Genomic DNA, 23,854 nt, shown 5'->3' on the forward strand with positions numbered 1-23,854 from the left:
AACACAGCCAGTTAAACAAACAGCTGGAGAATCCGTAATTTTAGTCTACATTTGTATGACGTATTTAACTGAGTTTTTGGGCTGCAAATCTAACATATCTGGTTAACATCAACGACATACAGATGGCGTTATTTCTGCTCTGACATAAATGACTTGTTACTTTGTAGCAACCACACTTGCTACATCAATTGGAGTGAAGTTTAATCAGATTACTGATTCCCTTGAGTCTGCACGAAGACTTTTGGAGCTACAGACTCTGATGAACAGAACTTTGTTTTGGATTTGGAAAGCAAAAGTGCATCATAGACACATACACATCAGACATGTCTGACAGTGATGAGATGAAATGTGCAACGTAATGTTCTTCTTCCCAAAGTACTGTTTAGCGCATGGTGGAAGCTGATCAATCCTCCGGTATTTGAACATTTTGCCCCGGGTTCATTCATTACTGCGGCTCCTAACTGGTAAGCATTATTTTTCAAAATTTCTTTCTTTTTTTTTTTTAAACAGAAAACATCTGCCTTAGCGGAACTAAACCCACAGGATGTATTTTAAGTCCATTATTGCAACAGCACAGATTCAGTTGCTCTCATGCCTGCTTCCTTAACAAGGCATCCTAAGTTTAAATCTCTTCATCTAATTCAAAGAATGTTGTCTTGATCGATGATGTGAACACCATGAACTCCATGACAGGTAACAGAGTGCAGCAATCAGACGGCAAGACTGAATTTGCTTTTGCACATCTAATTTCTCAGCTCTGCCAGCTATTATGCTAGAAGTGTAAGCTCTTCTTTATATTTAGACATTTGTCCAAAATAAAATTAATGAAAAATTCAAACTGCTTTGGGAGACACATTATATCAGTGAAGGAGATCACAGCGGAATGTATGCTTGAATGAAAGACTTCAGTGGCAAGGCTTTCCCGCATACAGCAAAGGGAACAAAGGATGTACTGAGTTCCATGGTCCAAGACTATAATCAGTGACAATCTGCTCACGTACAAGATCTGCAAAATCTTGGCATGACCAGTGGAGCAAAATAAACATTTTAGCTCGTGAAGTAGAACATTTAGACAGCATTTGATTCTAATCTATGTGCAGCGGAACAATAGAAACCAACATACGACACAGATAAAATCTGATTAGTTTAAAAAAAAAAAAAAAAAAGCAAGTGAAGCAGAAAAATGAAAGTGAGTGTGCTTCAGCTTGCTGCCTGTGTGTTTGGCTATTCCCTAATCAATTTAGCTGTGTCTGACTGCATGCAACCGTAAAAAGTTGGCAAACTAATGGATGGTCATCATGTATCTGAAGCGCGTTCAAAGTACAAAGTGAGTTACGTCTTCAATACCAGTCCAGTCCCCACTTCTCGAGTTAAAAACAACTCCACAGTCCAGATGAATGGCACCAGTCAACTCCAGTAAAGGAACACTTGTTATGAGATGAAACACTAAAATAGTTATTACCTTCGCAACATTACAGCACTGAGTCAAAATTTGGCATTAACTTCACATCTGTAGCTGCAGCTCAGTTTATACACTATTAACTTTGGCATGTCTGTGGTAGCATCGTTGTCTTCCGTTAACATTCAGCAATACTGTGTTGTGAATTTAGGAGATACATTTAAATTCTTTCCTGCATATAATGTGTGATTGGTTTTGAGGCAAAACTATGTGTGTGCATGTGTTGAAACATCTTCACATATGCGCCTGCAAAAGACAGCCGGTCACCAAAGATCTAAAGCACACACCCTAATCAACCTTTGATTCTTTGTTTCTCCCATTGAATATCAATTGCTAGCTATAGCTGACCTGATTTGTTTTGTTTTCAATACTTATTGTTGGCAGATGATGAAAAGTGATCAAGTCAATTTTGATGAGAACTGAAGCACTTTGATGTTATCTGGTTTGGGTTGTGAAATTATCCCATAGAATAGCAGATTACTGACCTTGGCAGACACTCACGTTCTCCAAGTGCCTTCCAGTTATAAAATAATAGATCAAAGGTATACCTCGACTTTCTGTGCTGACTCAAACTTTGAATCTCAATAAATTTAATTACTTGTTTCAATACCTGTCTGGGAAAGAACACTACTCCTCAAAAGAACTACAGACATCCAACTTGTGAGCATGCAGCAGCTAACAACTTCAAACAGTGATTCCTTGCAGCATTTTTCTAAACCTGGAAATGAATAAGACTAATGTAAGGCTATGTGAAAATCTTTATACATCAGGTAAGAGATTTTATGGCAATCACCAGTGTTCTTTTACTTATTTTTTTCTCAGAAACTGTCCACAAACTAATAGGTACCTCTAGACTGTCCATAGGTGTGAATGTGATTGATTGTCTCTATATGTAGCCCTGTGATAGACTAGACTAGTGACCTGTCCAGAGTGTCCTTGCCTTCACCTTAAGTCAGCTGGGATAGACTCCAGCCTCCCCTGCGACCTGTTGAGGATTAAGTGGTGTAGAGACAATGGATGGATGGAAACTGTCCACAAAACTAGGGATAGGCAGTGAAACGCTGCACTAAACAGTACCGGGATTAATTATCAAAGAACAGAAGAGTGCAAACTCAAATTCTGTAGCTTGTGCTATTGGTAGTAGCAAAATAAGAAAACTAATTTCATTATTGCTTCACAAACACTATCTTGTATATTTTTGTCTGACGATACATTTGTCGATGTTGTATTTTCATAACTCCAATCCAGAAGAGAGGCTGCTTCTTAGACGTCAGTGATTGCGCTAGCCATTCGCCACAGACGAAGCCATCCTCAGGATGGCGAAGTCATTTTTAGCAGTTTAGCCACAGTGGCGAAGGTAATTTTGCCTAAGGGGCTCAACACACAGGAAGCGACAACAGTCGCACTTATTCATCTTCTATGGCTGCAGTGCGACGGGACGAACATCGCTTTCCCCCCTCCCGCCAACGCGACGGCGACATTCGTGACATGGGAAATTTCGCACATGTTTCACGTAGAATGGTGCACTCGCTGGCTGCGACTCGATACTCAGGGAAGTGAAAAATGTTCCAACTTTTGTCGCTGTCGCCTGGAGCTTCAACCAATCAGCAAGGGTTTCACTCACTTACCAATTGAGCTTACAGTATGTTACACAGTACAGTCCGCTCCTATACATTCATGTCCGCTCCGGTTTCAACAACTGTTTTTCAGCCCTTTTTCAACATGAAGGAGCAAATCATTTTAGCCGTTGATTTGACTTTCCCGAGTCTTATGATCCTTCCCTTAATGGACTATCGTGATAGGGCGGACCCGAATATCCCGAATATTCGTTCGCTACAGCACTTATCCGGATATTAATTTTGGTATCCGAATATTAGCTATTCGGGCCAGCCCTAATCGTGATATAAATAAAAAAAGCTGCTGCATGGGAGTTGGTTGACGCCAGGGGTAAACTTTTATAGCCAATGTCAATGATAAAATTCGGCTAAATCAAAGCAATATCTTCTGGCTCATCATCTTTATGCTTTTTCTGTCATGAAACTCTTTGAAAACGTTAAAAAATCCCTCTAATTTCACGCCAATCAGAAGATGAGGGAGACAAAGCGATCTGTGCTTTTGCACAGCGCGCCGTGTGTCGCCGTCGCCTGCCGCTGCCAAGTATCGTGCACCGTTGTGTTGAATTATCTCCTGTTGCGATGACTTTCGCATTCCACCCTCAACTGTCGCTTCCCGTGTGTCGAGCCCTAATAAATGTGAAAAAAGGGTTAACTTACAACTTTTTCGTAATTTGCCGAGCGATAATTCAAAGAAAATAACAAATCGCGTCTCCTTACCGAAGAGCGCTACCGAGTATAACCGGAACGACCCGAATGCTTCCGATCATTAATAGATGCACACTGTCATGTGTCTCGTCTCAGCCAATCAGAAAAAAGGATTCGGACTACAGCTCTCGCTCTCTGCACCTGCTTACTCCATTTCCACCAACACCCCTCCCCCTTGCCACACACAATCCCCTGGTCCTTGTGTACCCAACTTGTAAATCCCATGCGTTTTTTTTTCTTCCTGTATTATTGCTATTCAGGCCTTCAGCTGCTATTTTGGCTGGCAATTAATTGGTCATTTCATTGTTTTTGAATCTGTCCATTTACTTTCTCAATTGAGTGATTAATTATTTGTTCTATAAACTGTCAGAAAAGGGTGAAAAATATATTGTATCAGTATTTCCCAAAGCCAAAGATGATGTCCTCAACTGTCTTGTCTTTTGTCCACAACTTCGCCGCGCACAGTACAGATACTGAAAAAGTGTGGCTAAATGTGGCTAAACAAAATTCTAGCACTTTAGCCACAGTGGCTAGAGACAAATCTTCCCTAGTGCAAGCACAGGACGTTTGAGTGCAAGTGATGAGGCCAACTCTCAGTCTCGCTCACACATTGCAACAAACACATGCAATCCCTTGTGACAATAGCGGAGAAAAGCTAATGTGCAGAAGTGCTGTTACACTTCACTACATTTGATGCAGACTATGCTCACTGCCACAAGTGCAACAAGTAAAAGCAGAAACATGACTCTTCCTTCCAGACATCCAGTCAGTGAAAGTTCACAGAGGTGGAGAAATGCAGTTTTCCACTTTCTAGTTTCTGCCTCCTCCCAAGAACCCTCACACAGATTTTACTAGATTACACAAACATGAAGCAAAGGCTCCATATTGTGCTCTTTTTCAACAAATTCGATCAAGTTTTATGCATCTCCAGAATGTGTCTTTCAATTTTTCAGCTAAAAATATTGCAAAGACAGATCACGTGCACAGAGCTGAGCTGCTACTGTCCACATTCTGTTTAGGAACAAGACTGTATCTGCGACTCAGTGCAGAGTAAAACAGATTACTCTGCAGCTGATATGAATGAATGTGTGAGACCAGGACTTTCTGTTGCTTCCAACTTTCTCTATAAGCAATCATTTGATATAGAAGTATTGCCAAATTCACAACACAGCTGTTACTTAAAGTCTCATGAAAGATGCGTTTGTCAGTATTTCAGTCAGGAGGAGCTGCAGCTTCTAAAGTGACTGCTAGTTCAACTGAAAAACTGAAATACAGTTTCATCATTCTCAGCAGATTTAGTGACTTGAAAACTGTGGATAAATGGTCTTGCTTGGACTGAATCTTTGTACGGTCAAAGAAAAAGTCCTGCGTTCCATTTCTTTTAGCAAACATGACGAGTGAAAGGGAAGAAAAAGCAATATTAAGTCTGATCTTAATTTCTTCCAATTTTTGTTTTTAAAAATAAAAAAAGAAACAATAAGAGTACCGTTATAGTACTGGACTGATCAGCGGTATCAGTAGGAGTAACACTGAAGTTAAAATCCCAATGATACCTCTCCCTAATGTAAATGAAATTGAAGTAGTCTTATACAAAGATTTCAGTAAAACAGGCAGCATCCACAACAATCTCTTAATGAAGGGAGGTACATCACATGTCCTCAGTAATTTAGAATGAGAATAAAGCTTTATTCTGATTCTGATTTAAGCAGCACTAAACTATACTCAAGAAGTGCTCAAATGTAAAAAAAAAAAAAAAATTATTAAATTAGTCTAGAGCAGGGGTCGGCAATCTTTAACACTCAAAGAGCCATTTCGACCCGTTTCCCACAGAAAAGAAAACACCGAGAGCCGCAAAATCCTTTTGGCATTTAAAATGAAGACAACACTGCATATATCGCTTTTTTTTACCTCTATGCCCTTGTTAATTTTGACTAATTAATTAATTTTTTAAAAAATGCATTAAAAAATAATGCATTTAACCGCACCTTTCTCAGTTCCCAAATTTCTGGCACACCGATAACACTGATGAACACTCCAGCCAGGTAGGTAGCGCTAATGAACCTAAAGTCTGTTTTCCAGCCGTGAAGAAGATTCACAGGATACACTGTCAGCGCACAACAAAGTTTGAACAGTGATTGAAGATGAGAAACACTCTGAGTGTGTCGAGCAGAAAGTTTCTTTTAAAAATCTTCCTGATGGCAGCTTGGATAAAAACGTGGTTATTTGGAAATTGTGCAACAAATAGTTTTCTGATCACTGCAGCACTTCAAGCCGGTGTATCCATCTCATAATGGACCACTTTTCGAGATGCTAAAGGTGCTTGAGTTTACAAAAAGCTTTAAAATATTGAATATAATCGCGATAAATCAACTTTGAGTTTGTAGTAGACAGATAAATATAAATGAAATATACTTGTGCAGGACTCTGCTGTGAAGGCGGAGACGTGCGGCGGTGGTGTATTTGTGACAATAAAAGAGAAAGAAATTTGAAGGAGCGACAGCTAGGATTTAGGAATGGTGGCCCGCCGCTACTGAATGAATGCAGAGCAAACACTGGGATCCGAAGATCAACAGGACTCCAAATGAATACACTGTTAACCTTTCTTGCTCAGCTCCCGACCGTGGTCAGGAAGCCCAGGGGAGGACAGTTCTCCAGGGCTGAAGTTACTGTTGTTACTTCGGGGCTAACCCCCTTCACTTCTTCAGCAGTCGTAGAAGGCAAAGACACAGGAGCCCGGCCTTATTGAAGAATACTGCAGCCTTTATTGCGAATTAACAGTGGCCGAGCCATAGAGTCGCGCTAACCCAGCAGCTACACACCTCTTCTCTCTTACTCCCTGAACCGACTGTCGTCTTCCTCGCTCGCGCTGCATTCAGGGTCGCTCGGACATCTCGCTCTCCCCCTCTCACACACACACAAGCTGCTCTCTCTCTCCCTCTCTCATAACGGAGCCACACACTCTCATAACAACACACAGGCCGGCGGGTGTCGGAGATTGGCGGCTGGGACGCATATTTTGACAGACAAAAATTAAGACGTTTTATTTTGATGTTACAAGATCACAATAATCTTTAAATTTAGAATAACATTTTTAAAATTAACAATCTAAAATAAAATAAATTTTAATTAAATAGCCTGCTGAGTATTATTATTAATTTTCCAAAGCTACAGGGAGCCGCAACAGAGGGACGAAAGAGCCGCATGCAGATCTGGAGCCGCGGGTTGCCGACCCCTGGTCTAGAGTATATAAAGTACATGAATATATATGAAATACAGAAAACAAGCAACAAGGTTTTGCTCACAATACAGCAGACTTGCATTCAGTCTTTAGCTGAGTGCGGACACCGGCATTGAATCCGGTCAACTTCTCAAAAACAAAAACATCTGATTCTTACTTTTATTAAATGAAAAAATATTAGCTAAAACTACGGGTGTCAGAATGCTATATATTTGACAGTGTACCTAAACCACTGAATAGGGCTGGGCAATAAATCGAATTCATTCGATTCGCCTTTTTAATAGCCTCGTAAAATCGAGACGAGTGTAAATATATAACAATACAGATTCTTCTTCTGCCTTTCACGACTTGTGCACTGGCGTTTGCTTCCACCTCTCATCTCCTTCCGCCAAAAACACTCACACCCCCGTCATGGCGGACAGAACAGCAGACGAAGAAAAGGGCCTCATGTTACATCGATTCTATGGAAGTGGTTCGGCTTTGACAAGACTGACACAGAGCAAACTACAGTGATGCGCAAGGTTTGCAAAAGTACTGTGAAGAGTAGCAGCACAACTAACCTCTTTCAGCACCTCCGGCAGAGGCATCCTAAAGAATGGGAAGAGTGCTCGCAGCTACGGGAGTGCGGCATGGCTAGCACTAGCCATAGCAAACAGACCGCAAAGAAACAACAAAAATAGATTAAAATCGTAATCGTCCAAGATGAGTTTAAAAAAAAAAAAAAAAAAAAAAAAAAAATCGAGATTTTACTTTTTGGCCGTATCGCCCAGCCCTACCACTGAATTATCACAATTCTCATTGCCAAATTTGATATAAAAATACAAACAAAAGCTGTTGCGCACACTGTGCCAACACCACACATTATATTTGACAGACTGAACAGTAATGATGGTAGCTTAAATATTATGAGGACTTGTCACTGATTTTCAACTTAAACACCACATGTCTCCTTGCACAGCTTGGTCTGCTCCCCCCCTTCTTTAGTTGCAACAGGCCTGAAGGCTGTCCTACGAAGTGAGATTAGTGGGTTAGCGAGGTATGTTTAGCTTAAAACTTTTCAGCATCACAAAAGTGTCTCTCTTAACGTACTAGATCACTATAGTAACTGTCGATGTGGAGCTAACCTGGTCCAGAGAAGGTTATGTTAAGAGTTTTGGACTTAAATTGGCTGCAAGAAGCATCTCTCTGAAACCAAATTGTTTCCTGAAAACTCTCTATGAGCCATGTAGACTGCCAGATGAGGGAAAATGGTATTTGCAAAAGTAATGTTGAGACATATTTACCAATCCCACTGAATTAACTCATCGAGTTACAGTAACACACTGTATGTGACTTGTTGCCATGGAACCCGACATGTATTCAGCTGGTGATGCAGACATTGCATGTTTTTGTGTTTGGTCCAGATTTGCTGACAAGTCCATTTACACTACAGGTATTGCAATTAATATAACAGGAAAATGTATTATTGTATTGGTATTTAGTATAGATATGTTCTATCAATAACATTACTTTAACTATGACATGGCCAAAAATGTAAGCGCCTTATAGGACACTGTCACATCTAGTTACACTTTAATGCAATGTTCTGTTTAAATAAAAGTTCAAAGTCTAACAGCTATAAAGTGCTGTTATTATATTGAAAATACATGATCTGAAAAATAAATACATTAACATACGAGTTTCCAAACAGCATTCCTGTCTTGCACCATTTCCAGTGCAGCACTTTTTTTAACCATAATATATTTTTATATTCCTATTGTTCTCCATTTTAACTACCTTTTGACTGAAGCAGCTGCACACAATCATTTCATTTTGTGAAAAAGAAGAGTGACATGACAAATTAAATGCCCCTCTTGTGTAAGCACACACAGAGTTTGAAGCAAAAAGTCTGAATTAAAAAAGAAAGTTGATAACCACCTTCTTAATTGTCAAATTTGCTTCACAGTACGGCCCTCTGTTGCTGAACGTACCACCATCATTCTGCATTTTGTTTTTATTGTCCAGTATGTCCAGAATCTACAACATCTACAATACCCTCAACACTTTTGGAACCATGAAGGGACAAGTTTTGTTATATTTTAGATGAAACATTACGATGGGCAGTCCCTCCAGGAATTCACAATGTTGCGATTGCGCGAAATCAACCAATCTCGGCGAATTTTGCGCGGCCTTGCAATTTTGTCCAATCACCGCAACTTTCCCACAATTTTGGCCCGCCTCCAAGGAGTTCCACCAATCATAGCAGCTCCCAGCACAAACCTAATGCACGTATGTCACCAAATTCACTTCCTGTTTATGGTTTGAGGATGCAGACATGTGCGATACTAATGTTTGTCATTTACCAACAAAAATTATTGCTGAAGATCGTGACAAACAATTAATTCACTGATGTCCTTCACCAAAGCGAAGCTAAACTGTTTTACAACCGTACAATATTGTGGTGGAATACAAAAAAGAAAAAAAAAATCTTCGATTGATACATTAAAAAAAAACAAAAAAAACACGCAACATATTAGAACGGCTAAAATGATCAGACAACAGACCACATAAATCATCATGATGGAAACTGTTGCATCCAGATCCATTAAAGCACTGAAAGAATGAAGGTAAATTAGATTAATTATTCCACCAAAGAACACGATGGAGTTATGGGACGATCACCGGGTGTGAATCCTTCCTCTGTTACCAACATCACTCAAAAACAGACTCAGGGATTTGAATGAAATTTTCAGGGTCAGTCAGAAATGACACAAGGACCAAGTGATTAGACTTCGGCAGTGATACGACTTAAAGTTTGGATCCACATATTTGTTAAGGATTTCCCATTGAGGTAGCGGCACGGTGTCTGATGGCAGCACGGTAACAAAGGCAACAAGTGAACGCTACCTTAGCGGCCTGCTGACTATCACATGATTGTTATCCTACAACAAATCCACCACTGTGGATGTATCGGAAATGATACAAGGAACAGTTGATTAAATTGTGGGGGTGTTTCTGAGTCCCATCAATTCCCGTCGCCGGCTACATATTTAGGTCACGCGATTCGGTATGTACACATGGAGAACACACACCTGTCTTGGTAGAGGACTGCACTCTCTCAGTGCTGTTCTTGTTAGTTGACGTGACAAGTCATGAGCGTGTGTGTGAACACGTGTGTGCCAGGATGTGAAATTAACTTTTTAAGCCACTGACAGATATGTCCGAATATGATTCATTCAATAGTAAATTAGCATTTTGTGCCGCAAATCTACCAACCACGCCATGTTAAACCAGTATCTGGCTGCTGCTTATTTCCCACCGTGGTATGCCAGCTTTTGTGGAAATGGGTTGGAACGCAAAATAATTAATTTCGGAATAAATATTGTCAATTACAGCATTAAAACATGTTCTACAAGCTGGAAAAATGCAGCTTTTTAGCAATCGTCACTGTCTCCCACAATTTCATCATAACAAATAAGCTTAAAACATCGCAATTTTTATCGCAATTTTTTAAGAAAAGATGCCGTGAATTCAGGCATTTCCGGCCGCAACAATCACCAAAAACGCCCGCGAAATCCTGGAGGGACTGGATTGGGGTGGGATGAGCGATCATTAACACTACCACTACCTCCATTTCACATTGTAGCCATCTAATCTCAATCTGCCTACAATCTTCCATTAATGATTGATGATGGCATCCACCATCGACCCAACTGTTTTATCGATCTTAACAGGGGAACATTCTACTTAGGAGCAGCTACTCAGCTACCATATGATACCGTACTTTGCCAACTCAATAAGTGCAAGCAGGTGAGACCAATCGGTTCAGTAAGAGGTTCTTTTGTCTCTGCGTTGAACAAATTCAGCTACTTCAGAAATGGATGTAAAATTAAGCAGCTCTCACCAGCAAAGCAGCTTTAAGTTAACATGTGGTATAGTCTTAGCCCAGCCGCGCTAGACAACCCATGGCAACGAATTTAATTCTTTGCCAGGGTGGGTCTAGTTACCCTCCATAAGGCTCGAGGCTGGATTCTCCTAAAACTGGCCGGACCAATCACCATGAAGTGTAGAGTCAGAAGGCGGGCGTAACTAAGTGACGACAGAGGCGCGACGATACTGACAGAAACAACCGCCGCACAATAAACAGTTATCTTTCGACTCTGCTTTGGCCACAGCCCTTAAAGATTTGAAGCTAAAATTCAACTTCAAAGATAAACAAAGGACGGCACTGAAGTGTTCCATTGAGAAGAAAGACGTATTTGGACTTATGTCGACGGGATATGGAAAATCCTTAATATACCAGTTGGCTCCGCGGCTCCGCTGGTTGGGAAGCTAATGGGACTTAGCCACAATCCGCCGGTGCTCTCGGAACTACGTCGGCCTATTCGTTGCGTTGATTGGTTGTATACCTACCCAATTGCTGCAGAGGGATTTGATAGACAACCTTTTAGCCCGCCTCCCTCCCTGTCGAGCTTCCCTAGACCCTTGTGCCGTCAGAAACATGGGTGTAGCATGGCTAGGCTAGTATAGTCTATGATGTAGACCCACAATTTGTTTTGCCTTAAGTCTGATAAGACTACAATTTTACTTCAGAAAAACATAACTGCTTTGGATCCAAGTAGAGGCACGCTCGTTTTAGATCTGACCGGGCTACTCCACAAAAAAAACACTGCAGGAAACTCTGCAACTGATTTAAGTTGCTTTACAGAGAAATTATTCTAAAGAATGCCATTGGGACATCAATGATAACGGGAACATCCTTCATAATTAGTTATGGATGCTCTCAGACAGCTGCTTGCTGTGGTGTACATGATGTCTTTCTCATCATGAAGCCTGTTAATGCAATCCATCCTGCCTCACTCCAACACAGACCAGTGTCTTCACTCAGACTTTGTCAGAAAATGTAAAATTTGAGGCTCAATCTTTAAATTATTACCACCCCTGTGTGCAAGTTACATTTATTTATATCCAAACCATGCTTTAAGCTGATTAAAGTGAAATAAAAAGCATCTCTCACAGTCACACACGCCCTATCACTGTCATTAAGCAGCTAACAAGCAAACGCTAGCATCAGGCGAGCTAACAGAAATAGGCTACTGACATTACATTTCCTCACTTTAAAGTGGAACAAACAAAGGACAACGTAGTGACTTAAAGTGTGTGTCCACTAGATGACACACAGTTTGTGGCATGCTGGTCCAGTTGCGGTGCGTTTCCAGCTGCGATCCGGTGTGTTTACCTGCAGCTCATTTGCATAAAGTAGACTGGACTTCTACTGTCCTCAAACATCTAAACTAGCCTTCAGTGAACTAAACAAGGACAGCATCAGCTGCTGCAGCTTATTCATCTACAGTTGATCCAAAACGCTGCTGCGAGAGTACTGACAGGAGTTAGCAAAAGAGATCATATTTCCCCTATACTTGCTTCTCTTCACTGGCTTCCTGTTAAATCCAGAATAGAATTTAAAATCCTTCTTCTGACATATAAAGCTCTTAATAACCAATCTCCATCATATCTTAAAGATCTGATAGTACCATATTATCCTAGTAGAACTCTTCGCTCTCAAACTGCAGGCTTACTTGTTGTTCCTAGAATTTCTAAAAGTAGAATGGGAGGCAGAGCCTTCAGTTATCAGGCGCCTCTCCTGTGGAACCTGCTCCCAGTTTGGGTTCGGGAGGCAGATACCCTCTCTATTTTTAAGACCAGGCTTAAGATGTTCCTTTTTGACAAATCTTATAGTTGGGGCAGACTGGGTGACCCACAGGGGTTCGGCTTGTGTCTTCATTGCACAGCTGACTCCCTCTTGGACGTCCCTTCGTTCCGCCCCTAGTCATGCTGCTATAGGCCTATAGGCTGCTGGGGGACTTTTCTTGACGAACTGAGCCCTTCTCTATCTACCTTTACATTTAATATGTATACCGTTATTGCAGTACATTCACTCTGTTTCCCCCTGTGCTATTTCTCCGAGTGTCCCTGGTCCCAGAGCTGGATGCTTCAGATCTGTGGTCGATGTTCCACCAACTGGTCCAGTCTCCATCATGTCCACTGTGGGATGCTGCTGCTGACCTTCCTCCAGCCCTCTGCTTCCAACTCCCCTTTTCCACCAGTCAACTCTGCATTGCCTTCACTATACTTGTTATGCTGACTTACATAGTGTTTGAATTTTACTGCTAGCTATATATGGAGTATATTTAATGTCAGAGCCATACATCATAAGAGTAAACTATGAGTCAGTTTTCAATGTTAGCTTATACTTTGTTTGTGTCACATATCCTGTCATGCATGTATCCAAATGTGTGTTGTGTTTTCCTTGCTTTCTCACCCCTCCCTCTTCTCCCATCCCTCCCCCTTGCCCTCCTCTGTCCCTCTCAACCCGCCCGGCCAGCAGGCAGATGGGTCCCCCCTATATAGAGCCGAGTTCTGCTCGAGGTTTCTTCCCTGTTAAAAGGGTGTTTTCCTTGCCACTGTCACCTTTGGGCTTGCTCTGGGGGTCAGGCATATGGGTTCTGTAAAGCGTCTAGAGACAATTTGACTGTATTTGACGCTATATAAATAAAATTGAATTGAAATTGAATTGAAATGATTTCAGAAATATTTTTCGCTTAAGTTTTTTTGAAATAATAGAGAAAGTTTGTGGCCAAGCCACTGTGTTTATCAGACTCATCTGTTGGACGGTCAAGCTGAAAGTAACTGAAAGCACAGTTACATGACCACGTAGTGGTCCGCTCATGACCGTCCGTTATCCGTGCGATTTTCAGATGCGTGCATTGCCGTGCAGGAAAATCGCATGTAGTGGACAAGCAGCATGTGTTTTTGTTTTGAAAAACTGTTTTCTCCATGTCAGTCATGTTTCATTTGTTGAATTTGCTCTTCCTTTGAAAACACTGCCTCCGCTCTGCCTCCACCTCACTCTGTTCACAACTTGCTCTGCAGGTGAAGTAGATGGCTCCATGACCTGGCGAGTGACGTATGAATCACGTGATACAATGAATTGATAATGAAATTCGTTGCCAACGCTTTTAATTAAGGATGTGCGTGACTAGTCTTTTAATCGTTTAACCGCCTACTCATTTATTAAACGTTTAGTATTTTTACTAGTCGGTTAAACGCTGCAGTAAGCATCATGCACCTTGTTCTTCGCGCCTCTGCTTCTTTGTAAACAGGCTGAGCAGTCAGTGAGAGAACTGCTCCTCCTCCCCTCCCCTCACACATAGCAGGGGGCAGGGCCACACAGTTTGGGGAAGAAAGTTTGTTTGGAAAGGTAAAGTGGGAAGATGGCGACGCTCTCGCGTAAGAAAATCAGCACCATTTGGCAGTATTTTGACGCAGCAGATGACAACAAGGTCACCTGTCGGCTGTGTAAGCAGAAACCAGTGTTGCCAACTTAGCGACTTTCTCACTAAATCTAGTGACTTTCCAAAGCGTCCTAGAGACTTTTTTGTCAAAAGCGACTAGCGACAAATCTAGCGACTTTTTCTGCCGTTTTGGAGACTGACAGAAAACTCGGATCATTCTGCAGTTACTGTCCTCAACAAGCAGCAGGTGCTGCTGTGAGCTCCTGCCCATCCGAAAGCACAGGCTGTCAGTCCAGTAACCCCGCAGCAGTCTCAGTGTCTTATTAGGGGAGACCCACATCACTCCGCGGCCAGACGGCAGGTGAATCGCGCATGCGCAAAGTCACTACTGATCCCATCCAGACTTACGGAGCGAGATATAAATGAAAATGTTTCTTCACTGTCATTACGTGGCTTTATAGACTAGTCGCAAATAAAATTTGAGACTAGTCGGTGGGGAAATTAGTCGAAATTCCCATCCCTACTTTTAATAATCGATTATTAGCGATTCGTTGTTGCAGCCCTAAACTATACATTTTTAGTAAACAAATCTAATCAGTTAGGAAGTCTACAGCCTACATAGAACTCTCACCTGTGGCTTAAATTACAACAGACCACTTAATGAGCTAGTGTTATTGAACATTTCTAACAGCTTTTAATTCACCCTTTCTACTAAACTCAGCATGTACGGAGTTGGTAGCAGGGTTCTAAACATACTGGTGGTATTGACAGTGTCAACCACCAAGAAAAGCTGCAATTTTTTAACAACTCTCCTCAGATCAGTAGTTCTGACTGATGTACTCTGTTAAACGTTAACTGTTTGGACCAGAAAATGTCTGTTATCGGCATAAACTGACACAATGCATTATGTGACGCTACATGACACTTCAGAGTAGGGACAGATACTGTGATTGCCAGATTTTTTTCAAGGGAAGCTTCAGTTCGATATTCACTGTACAACAGATTTAAAACATGTGATGGAGCAATACCACATGAGATACCATCAAATGCGTGACTGATACACATGGAGGACGGCATGAATTTGTGAAGCCATTGACATGTCAATTTAAACCGTGGGTCAGAGAAGCTGTACAACATATTTTTCAAATTGCAGCTTTTGTAATTTGCGATTTTCATTTAAAGGTAATTAAGAGTTGAGCTTACTTCAGAATGACTTTTCTGAGCTGGTATCAAGGGGGATCAGGCCATATTCTAATGGATTATTAGCGTAAACCAAGCAAATCAAAACCTTTCCTTCATTTATTAATTAATGCTACATTTACATTGCTGCCCTCCTTTGCGACAGCCCATAGTGCCACACTTTTACTAAGTGAACATGAAGAAGTGTCTTCCTTCTCTGGTAAGAATGACTGAGACAGAACGTCAAAATACATAAATCTTATAACTCATATGCCAACAGATTGCCAGTTCTCCTCTCTCTGTCACCAGCAAAGCATCATATTTTAGGTTGGGGCTAGGTATCACTTTCGTTGGTTAAAATGACAAAATACGGTGGCAGACCATTTCTGCTTTCACTAATATACGGTAATTCCGTGAGTAACAGGACAAGGCCAAAGTTAAACTTGCCTGCTGAATAAAGTGCTCTCAGGAGTCTTTCCACTGAGCCAGACTTTTGTGGATAAAGGATTTCTACCCTGTAACGACCACAAGTGCTTCAATAGTGCCGAAAATTGTAATCCATCCTCCTCTAGCTGATCACCCCCACTGACCACTGTGATGTTGCTCCAGGATCACCGGCTTCTAGCTTGATTAGTGCTAACACCTCATTTCAATAGCATTCAACAAACCTACAGAATCCAAGCTTTTTATCAAGCCTAGTAAGGTTTACAAGTCAACATTTCTAAGTAACTCAAGTTATAGAAAATTGAAACTTTAAAAATTAAGTTCTGGTTTGGTAAACTGATTAATCAGAAACCTTTCTTAAAAAGCATGACCTACGGTATGGTCTTCAACGTTCACAACCTACTGCTACAAACTAAACATTTGGTGTACAGCAAAAAAAATAAGTACATTTAACAATGACAAAACAAAGTTGCTAACACCAAATTGTAACTGACAACACTTAACTGTTTTGTCGCACACCTAACAAACACAAGGTAATACTAGCATTCATTTGGAGTCACGTCTGATCACTGACAATAATCATGAATGATAATCACTCTCCTCTCTGCCTCATTATACTCCAACACACACAAACCTTTTTCTATGTGCCGTTTGTTTCTGGACAGGTAGCACACAACTGGTTTATCAGAAAATTGGTTGGTGACAGCTGCCGAGCAACTGGTTGGCAAAGTGATGAGTAGAAACTAACTAATAAGAAATCTGTCATCTGAAAACCTTTAGCAAAGAGTGGAAAGATCCAGAAACATTTGAAGGGCTTTGGGAGACTGCAGAGCTGGGTGATTGTTTTCTGTTGGTCCATCACTAGGAGCAAAGTGTCTGACCTGACAGTCCCTTAATCTATTCCTTAATGAAGCCTTGTTTTAACTATTTATCTGTTTTTCAAAAGCTATTAATGAGTTCATGTGTAAACTTTGTCAAAGGCTATTTTGCTGCTCTGACATTCATATATTAAAATATAAGACTTACTATTCCCAACAGCTCACTTTTAAAGGTAGAAACTACAATGTTTAAGAGAGCAAGCAGGTACAGCTTAACTCCCCAAAATAGAGTGCAAGTTTTAGTTTTATAAACAGCCAGCATCTGTGTCTTCGGTCTTAGCCACTTGTTCCCACATACCTTAACATATAACAGAGCAATAAAATCTGTCTGCAGATCCAGTGACTTCATCTGTGTTTCTCTGGGTTATATTTTCAACTCTTGGTCTACAAAAGGACCAAACACACATATCTACCTTACTTCTCTGTTAGCAAGGAAAAGCCTCAAACTGTGTTTATCCCCAGCTGCTTTGTAATTATATGTCCGTAGTAGAACTATCTTGAGAACTGATACTTTGGTACCAAGCTGATGCCAAAAATCTGAAAACATGAAGGTACTTGTTTTTCTATGGTTCCAAAACTACTGACGTTCTTAAGATACTGGACCATAAAAGCAACATGTGGAACATAAGCAGCTGCGAGTAACAACAGGTCTGGTGTGACTTGTAGAAAACCAACAACAATAACACCAAGGCACATAAAAATATATTTTGTGTTTCAGTTGGATGTTTTGGGACAAGACACAGATCACCAAAATCAACTACACAAATGGTGTCACAGACCTTTTAAAATGAAAGATGAAAAATTTCGATCGTATCAATGCACCTTAAAGACAGGTATCTGGATGTGTACACAGAATTCAAGGTGAATGAGTCTCTGCATTAACATTTGGTCAAAATTTTCACATCCTTAACATTACTGTTTAAAATCTCAGCAGTAACGTTTGCAAACTGAGGCAGCTGAATCCTTTATAGCAATACCTGACAATGTTCATGAAGACTAGTCTAGAGAAGGCTTATGACTCAACTGGGTGATGCTCATGTGAGCATTTATATGTCAGCACACTGACTATGCTTTTGCAAATAAAAGCTTATTTTTGAGTACATTGATTTATTTACTTTTTAAGTAAAAAATTTGGAACTAAGAATCGGGGAAATCCAGTGGTGCTGGTAGAGACGACCTAGTTTGACATTGCTAGTTGGTAAACAGACTTATGTATTTCACCATTAGTTGTATGCAGTTCATCAATGTACCTTCTCATGTACAACTAAGATTAAACCCAACTTTGCAAGAATACATCGAGTCTGACATACAGCGTGACGGCCAGACAATCAAATTTTGAAAAATGTTTTGTTTCCCTGTATTTTATCTTGGCAAGAAAACACTAGGAAACTGAGTATACAAGAAGACTTTAAACCAGTCTCCAAAATATGAATTCTGATGGATTATTCCTGAAAACCCATTTCGGGAAAATGTACCTCTGACATACTCCAACTAAAACTGCCATGTGTGTATGAACAACTCTAACAGAACTTTTACTCCCCCAGCAAGACTGCTCTCCAACACTTGAATTCCTGGCTAGTGTGTGGACTTCATTTTCATTCCACTGCATTATAATTCTAACTGATTCACAACACATCTGGCTTTGTGGTTACTGTTGCAGAAACCACAATGACTATACAATCAACTACTGACAGCTGAGGTTGATTCAAGTGGTTAAAGTTGAATGCATTCTGGTGAAATTAAAATCGGGTTGGTTGCTCCTAAAGTTGATCAGTGCATCGATTTTGTGCTCGTCTGATTCAAAACTGCCACAGCTGGAATATCTATCACTTCATTACATAACAAAGTATATAACAGGTTGTACTTACGTCTAAGGGAAAAAAAATATTACATGGCTGCAAAGTTTCAGTGTTGAAGCTGTTGTAAAATCAGCATATCACTATGAGAAAGGACAACGCCCCCGATGTTTCTGGCTAACATAGGAGCACTACCAAAAGATATTAAAGTAAGCAATTTCTTTCTGATCTCAAACCTTTTTCTTCCCAATAACCATTGCCTCACCTCCATCCCTGTCTCTGGCCCGGTGTGTGTGGACAGCCTTTGCTCTGCTGTGCCCTGTGCTGTCGATGTGTTTATTTTCAGGGCTGTCAGACCTCCTGAGCATTTTGCAGGGAGGAGTGACGTCTGAAGAGTCTCGCATCTTTTCATGCCGGTGGTCCCCTCCTGGATGGCTCTTGGACGAGTATTTGAGAGTCTGTAGACACAAATCAAAGACTTCACTAAAATCTGGTGTCTTGTGTGCACAACGGTCTCATACTTTAATCATCATTAGAGAATCTCTCAAACTCGTGATACCCAGATAGACACAAGGCTTTGCAGTTTTAACTACTACTATGTCAAAGCACTTAGGCATCAAAGTTTTAATATTTCAAAAATTAATTTGCAGAGCTAATCTCCATTCATGGAGCTAAATATTGATGAGATGTGGGCAGATGATTTATCCATTCATTTTTTTTTTTTTTTGCTAATGCAGAATTATTAAATAACCACATTAACTGTGTTTGTATTACTGTTTTAACAAGGTGCTATTTTGATGTGAAACATTTGTGATTTCTTGTAACGACGAAGTAAACAACATCGTATCAACAGACAAATAACAGTCTACGTTTCCAGCTCGGCAACTCCATTTTTAGTTTAATTGTTAATACGCTGGTTTGCAGTTTTTATGTCTAGTACTCTGATGTATAGAGAGATTAGCTAGCTATATCCTTAAAATGACAGATTGCGGTCAGGCCCTAATCGGACTGGCTAGCAAGCAAGCTAACAGTAACAGGCTATCATTAGCTTCGAGCTGCAATAAAACTCGTCTATATCTTTTCGAAAACCGTTGAATTCGACGAACACACTCAGTTGTTAATGTCTTTATCTAACACTATCTACGTTATCCGGTAGTTAACGCGCTCAAATGGTTATTTCAAGCATAATCTTCTACTTTTCATGTTATTTTCCGCACTGACTGGGGCCTGTTGTGCTCTCCAGAAGCCTGAACTAGAGTGTCCATTTTAATCTTATTTGCTGCTAGCAAGCTACGGTTCGCTAACAAGTACCTGATAGGGCTGAGAATCTCTTCGGTCGCACCTGCAAATACAAAGAAAACAGTTGTGAATGCGAAGGTTCAAATGGCGATGATGAGAAATGCTTGAAAGTGCTGCTACGGCGGAACGTGCAAGTTTCGAGATACTTATTTTGGTTTCAGTAAAAATGGCGGATTGTCAAAGCGTAGCTACGAGGAAAAGGAAAATCAGAATAAGTAAAAAAAAAAGATGTTTACCCATCGCCGAGTCTCGGTTGTTTCCTTGCATACATTACCATCAATGCCGTGTTAGTGTGTTTGGAGTGGGATGTGAAAGACTGTTAACGGTACTGTGTTTTTCTTGTTGATTCAGCGACCTGAAATCGTCAATTATTTCAACCTAGCTTGTGGGTATTGCAATGCTATCGGCAGCACTGGTCGAAAGAGCGCCCTCACTCAGTCCATCTCCCACTCAGACACACAGCCGAGTGTATCTGCCGAGGAAATGTAGCCGTGGAGCTGCCTGCTGGGTTGCCAGATAACACACATCCACCGCTATGGGAACGCCTTCACGGAGTCAGTAATGCTAAAAAAGAATGCCGTCTATTCATACTTCTAACATTACTCTCATAAGATGTTATTGGTTGTAGACATATGCAGGGATTTATTTTAATTTCTGCCGGCCGCTATTGTAGCTTTTGTTGCAATATTAGCAAATTTGCAAAGCAGATATAAAGTGAGGCAAAAATAAAGTGGATAAGTGGCCAATCCAAATCCTCTGATGTTAGCCAAAAGTATAAGGATGATCATTATATTCCTATTTTTTTGTGGAAGAAATTGAATATTTAGCAAATATAAATTAAATACTTCTTACAAACGTGAATCTTATACTGACCTGGCAACCTCACTGCAACCCCATTTTCCACCTCCCCCTTCCGATAGCAACATCCGGGACACACGAGTCGAACAGCCTCAAAACTTGGTAACCCTTTTAGTTGTCCCGCTGACTGCGGCACATTCTCATTTTGTTCACACATTTTCGTTATACAACTAGAATAAATGAAACAGCAGGTCCATTTGTAAATAAACGCCTTACATATCATATGGTTTATTGGCCATTATATGTCTACAACGGACAGTGACTTGTTCTCTTCTGACATCTAGTGGTTGTATGTTGGCATCGCAGGCATATTTTATTCAGAGATAGCTCTACAAATACTAAACTAAAAAAATTCGTTGTTACATTGTATCTCACAAAAAGATTTACAACTTTTTTCATATTTTAATGCCAAATTAAATATTGGTAAAGGCCAAATGTTTTTTTAAATTGTTATTTAATTTACAAAGTGCTAAAGCAAGGCACTCCAAAGGCAAAATCACAAGAGAAGCCAGACATGGACGCCAAAACTAACAACGCAACAAAAAAGTAAAACTACGATTTTAAAAAGTGCAAAATGTATGTACACCCCTCCCCAAATAAAACAATAACAGCAACAACAACAACAACAACAACAACAACAACAACAACTTAATAAGCATTAAAAGACTTTATAAAGAATAAAAAAAATATGGCATTACATAAAATCAGGTCTGTACTAACTGGGGTTTGAAAGCTAATTTAAAATAGGTCACTGATTCTGTGAGCTTACGCTGCTCATTCAAAGATTTGGGGTCACTTAGAAATGCCCTTATTTTTGAAAGAAAAGCAGTAATTTTCAATGAAGATGGCATTAAATTAATCAGAAATACAGTCTAGACATTGTTAATGTGGTAAATGACTATTCTAGCTGGAAACAGCTGATTTTTAATGGAATATGTACATGGGGTACAGAGGAAGATTTCCAGCAACCATCACTCCTGTGTTCTCATGCTACATTGTGTTAGCTAATGGTGTTGAAAGGCTCATTGATGATTAGAAAACCCTTGTGCAATTATGTTAGCACATAAATGAAAGTGTGAGTTTTCATGGAAAACATGATAATGCCTGGGTGACCCCAAACTTTTGAACGTTAGTGTATCTCTTCAGGCAGTGTTTTTCAAAAGATGATGGGCTCTGACGGAAAAAGCACAGTTAGATTTCAGCCACAGCACTGGAACATGCAGATAGGTTCCACCTGAGGATCTAAGGCTACAAGATGACTCATATGGGGTCAGTATTTCTGCTACATAGCTTGGGGCCAGACCATGGGTCCACAATGGAACCACAGTTGCTCTCAAAGAGGCAGTTACTTTGGGGGACTGAATAATATAATTTTTGATTTAGAGTTATCAAAATCAGTTATTCTTAACAGCAGATGACTCTGAGACAATCTAAAAGAGCAGCTAGGCTTTTTGTTTTACCAGGTCTTAAATATATTCTAAATGAATCCTTCCTGTCTAACAAAAATATGTATAAGTCCCTTGGGAATAACTCTTAGAGTGCTGTGTATATGTAAAAGTAGTTTCTTAACCTTCTGGAGTTTTGACCAGGTTACACTGATGGTTCACAGTGGCTATCTGTCACAAGAGGGCTGCTGAGCTCCATTGTTCCCAGACAATATCGCCCACATCATATCCCAGGCTGAGGACAAAAGAAGCTGCGGTTCAGCATTTCGGCACACAGCGCACTTTAATGTGGGAACAAGGGGGCACCAATGGGGGTGTTTCCATTGTTAGCACATTTCTGGAACTTGTTCTCTCTCTCTCTCTCTCACACGCACACGCACACGCACACACACACACACACTTTTTTTTAAATACTGCAAATCCGTATCTAAAATAATGTACTGATAGTATCTAATTATTAATTTTCAGTTTTTAATTATCGGAAATGGAAGGTTATTGATCCATTGGCTCATCCGCTTGACTGTGACCAAAGAGAAGCATTTCATCTATTGTGTGGCAAAAATCTATTTATTCAATGAAAATTAGGCAGAATCAATTCAGAGACCTTAGAAAGGACTTTATGGTCTGAGTACTCATAACTTTTTTTTTAATCTTAATGTGACCTGTAGGGGGAGGTGTCACACCACTTTTATAGTTCTTGTGTCAATGCAAAAAAAAAAAGGAGATCAGATCACTTCTTCAGAAGATAAAATTAGTTTTAAGAAATGCATTCAAACAGTCAATCAATCACTTTGTTTCAACTACTAAAAATAGAAATATTTAATTTTTTTCTATCTATCTATCTATCTATCTATCTATCTATCTATCTATCTATCTATCTATCTATCTATCTATCTATCTATCTATCTATCTATCTGTCTATCTATCTGTCTGTCTATCTGTCTGTCTGTCTGTCTGTCTGTCTGTCTGTCTGTCTATCTATCTATCTATCTATCTATCTATCTATCTATCTATCTATCTAATATAAAAGCTGACAAAACATCAGATAAAGCATTACAAAACATCAAGACAAAACAGCAAATCATCGTCAGTGCATGGGCTTTTAATTTACAAACAAACAAGCAAAAAATAAACTAAATGCAAAACAAACAAACAAACTAAATAAAACCAACACATCTCTGACATACTACATTATTTGTAGATATCAGTGATTTTTATAAGTGTGGAGAAATATACAGAAGGTCGAAGGTGAGACAGACTCTCATTATTCTGTGCAAGTGCAATATTAAGTTTGTAAAGTCTCTTAGAATTGAGGGGTGGTTATAAAAAATAATAAATTCTATTAATTTCACACAGTTGTAATGAATTTTGAAATTGATTGACTACACTTGTAATGATTCGCTTTGGACAGATAATCTATCTTTTGGACACACCTTTATGAATTGAAGTTTCCAAACAACATTTGTATATTTGTCCAGAAACATTTGTTCTCAACGAGTTTTGCTTTCCAAGTACGATTATGTTTTCTCCTGCCATCAGAGATGCGAATTTACGATGGAGGCGTTAGCTGATGATTGACAGTAAAGCCATCCAATTATAAGGTAGAACCGAACCTCTGACCACGCCTTCATCCAAAATCAACCAATGAACGAGGTGATTGGGC

At 40.0% G+C, this 23,854-nt stretch overlaps 1 protein-coding gene across 1 annotated transcript in view; it reads right to left on the minus strand.

The window, feature by feature from the left end:
- Positions 1-20,386, minus strand: part of waca (WW domain containing adaptor with coiled-coil a) — a 38,494-nt gene extending 18,108 nt beyond the window's left edge. Inside the window, 3 exon segments of the mRNA XM_051940329.1 lie at positions 18,855-19,047; positions 19,901-19,931; positions 20,125-20,386. Of these exon segments, the coding sequence (XP_051796289.1) occupies positions 18,855-19,047; positions 19,901-19,931; positions 20,125-20,165 (265 nt within the window). The 5' untranslated portion in view covers positions 20,166-20,386.
- Positions 20,387-23,854: the final 3,468 nt, after the last annotated feature.

The sequence above is a fragment of the Acanthochromis polyacanthus genome, chromosome 20 (assembly GCF_021347895.1).
Source record: "Acanthochromis polyacanthus isolate Apoly-LR-REF ecotype Palm Island chromosome 20, KAUST_Apoly_ChrSc, whole genome shotgun sequence".
Lineage (NCBI taxonomy): Eukaryota > Metazoa > Chordata > Actinopteri > Pomacentridae > Acanthochromis > Acanthochromis polyacanthus.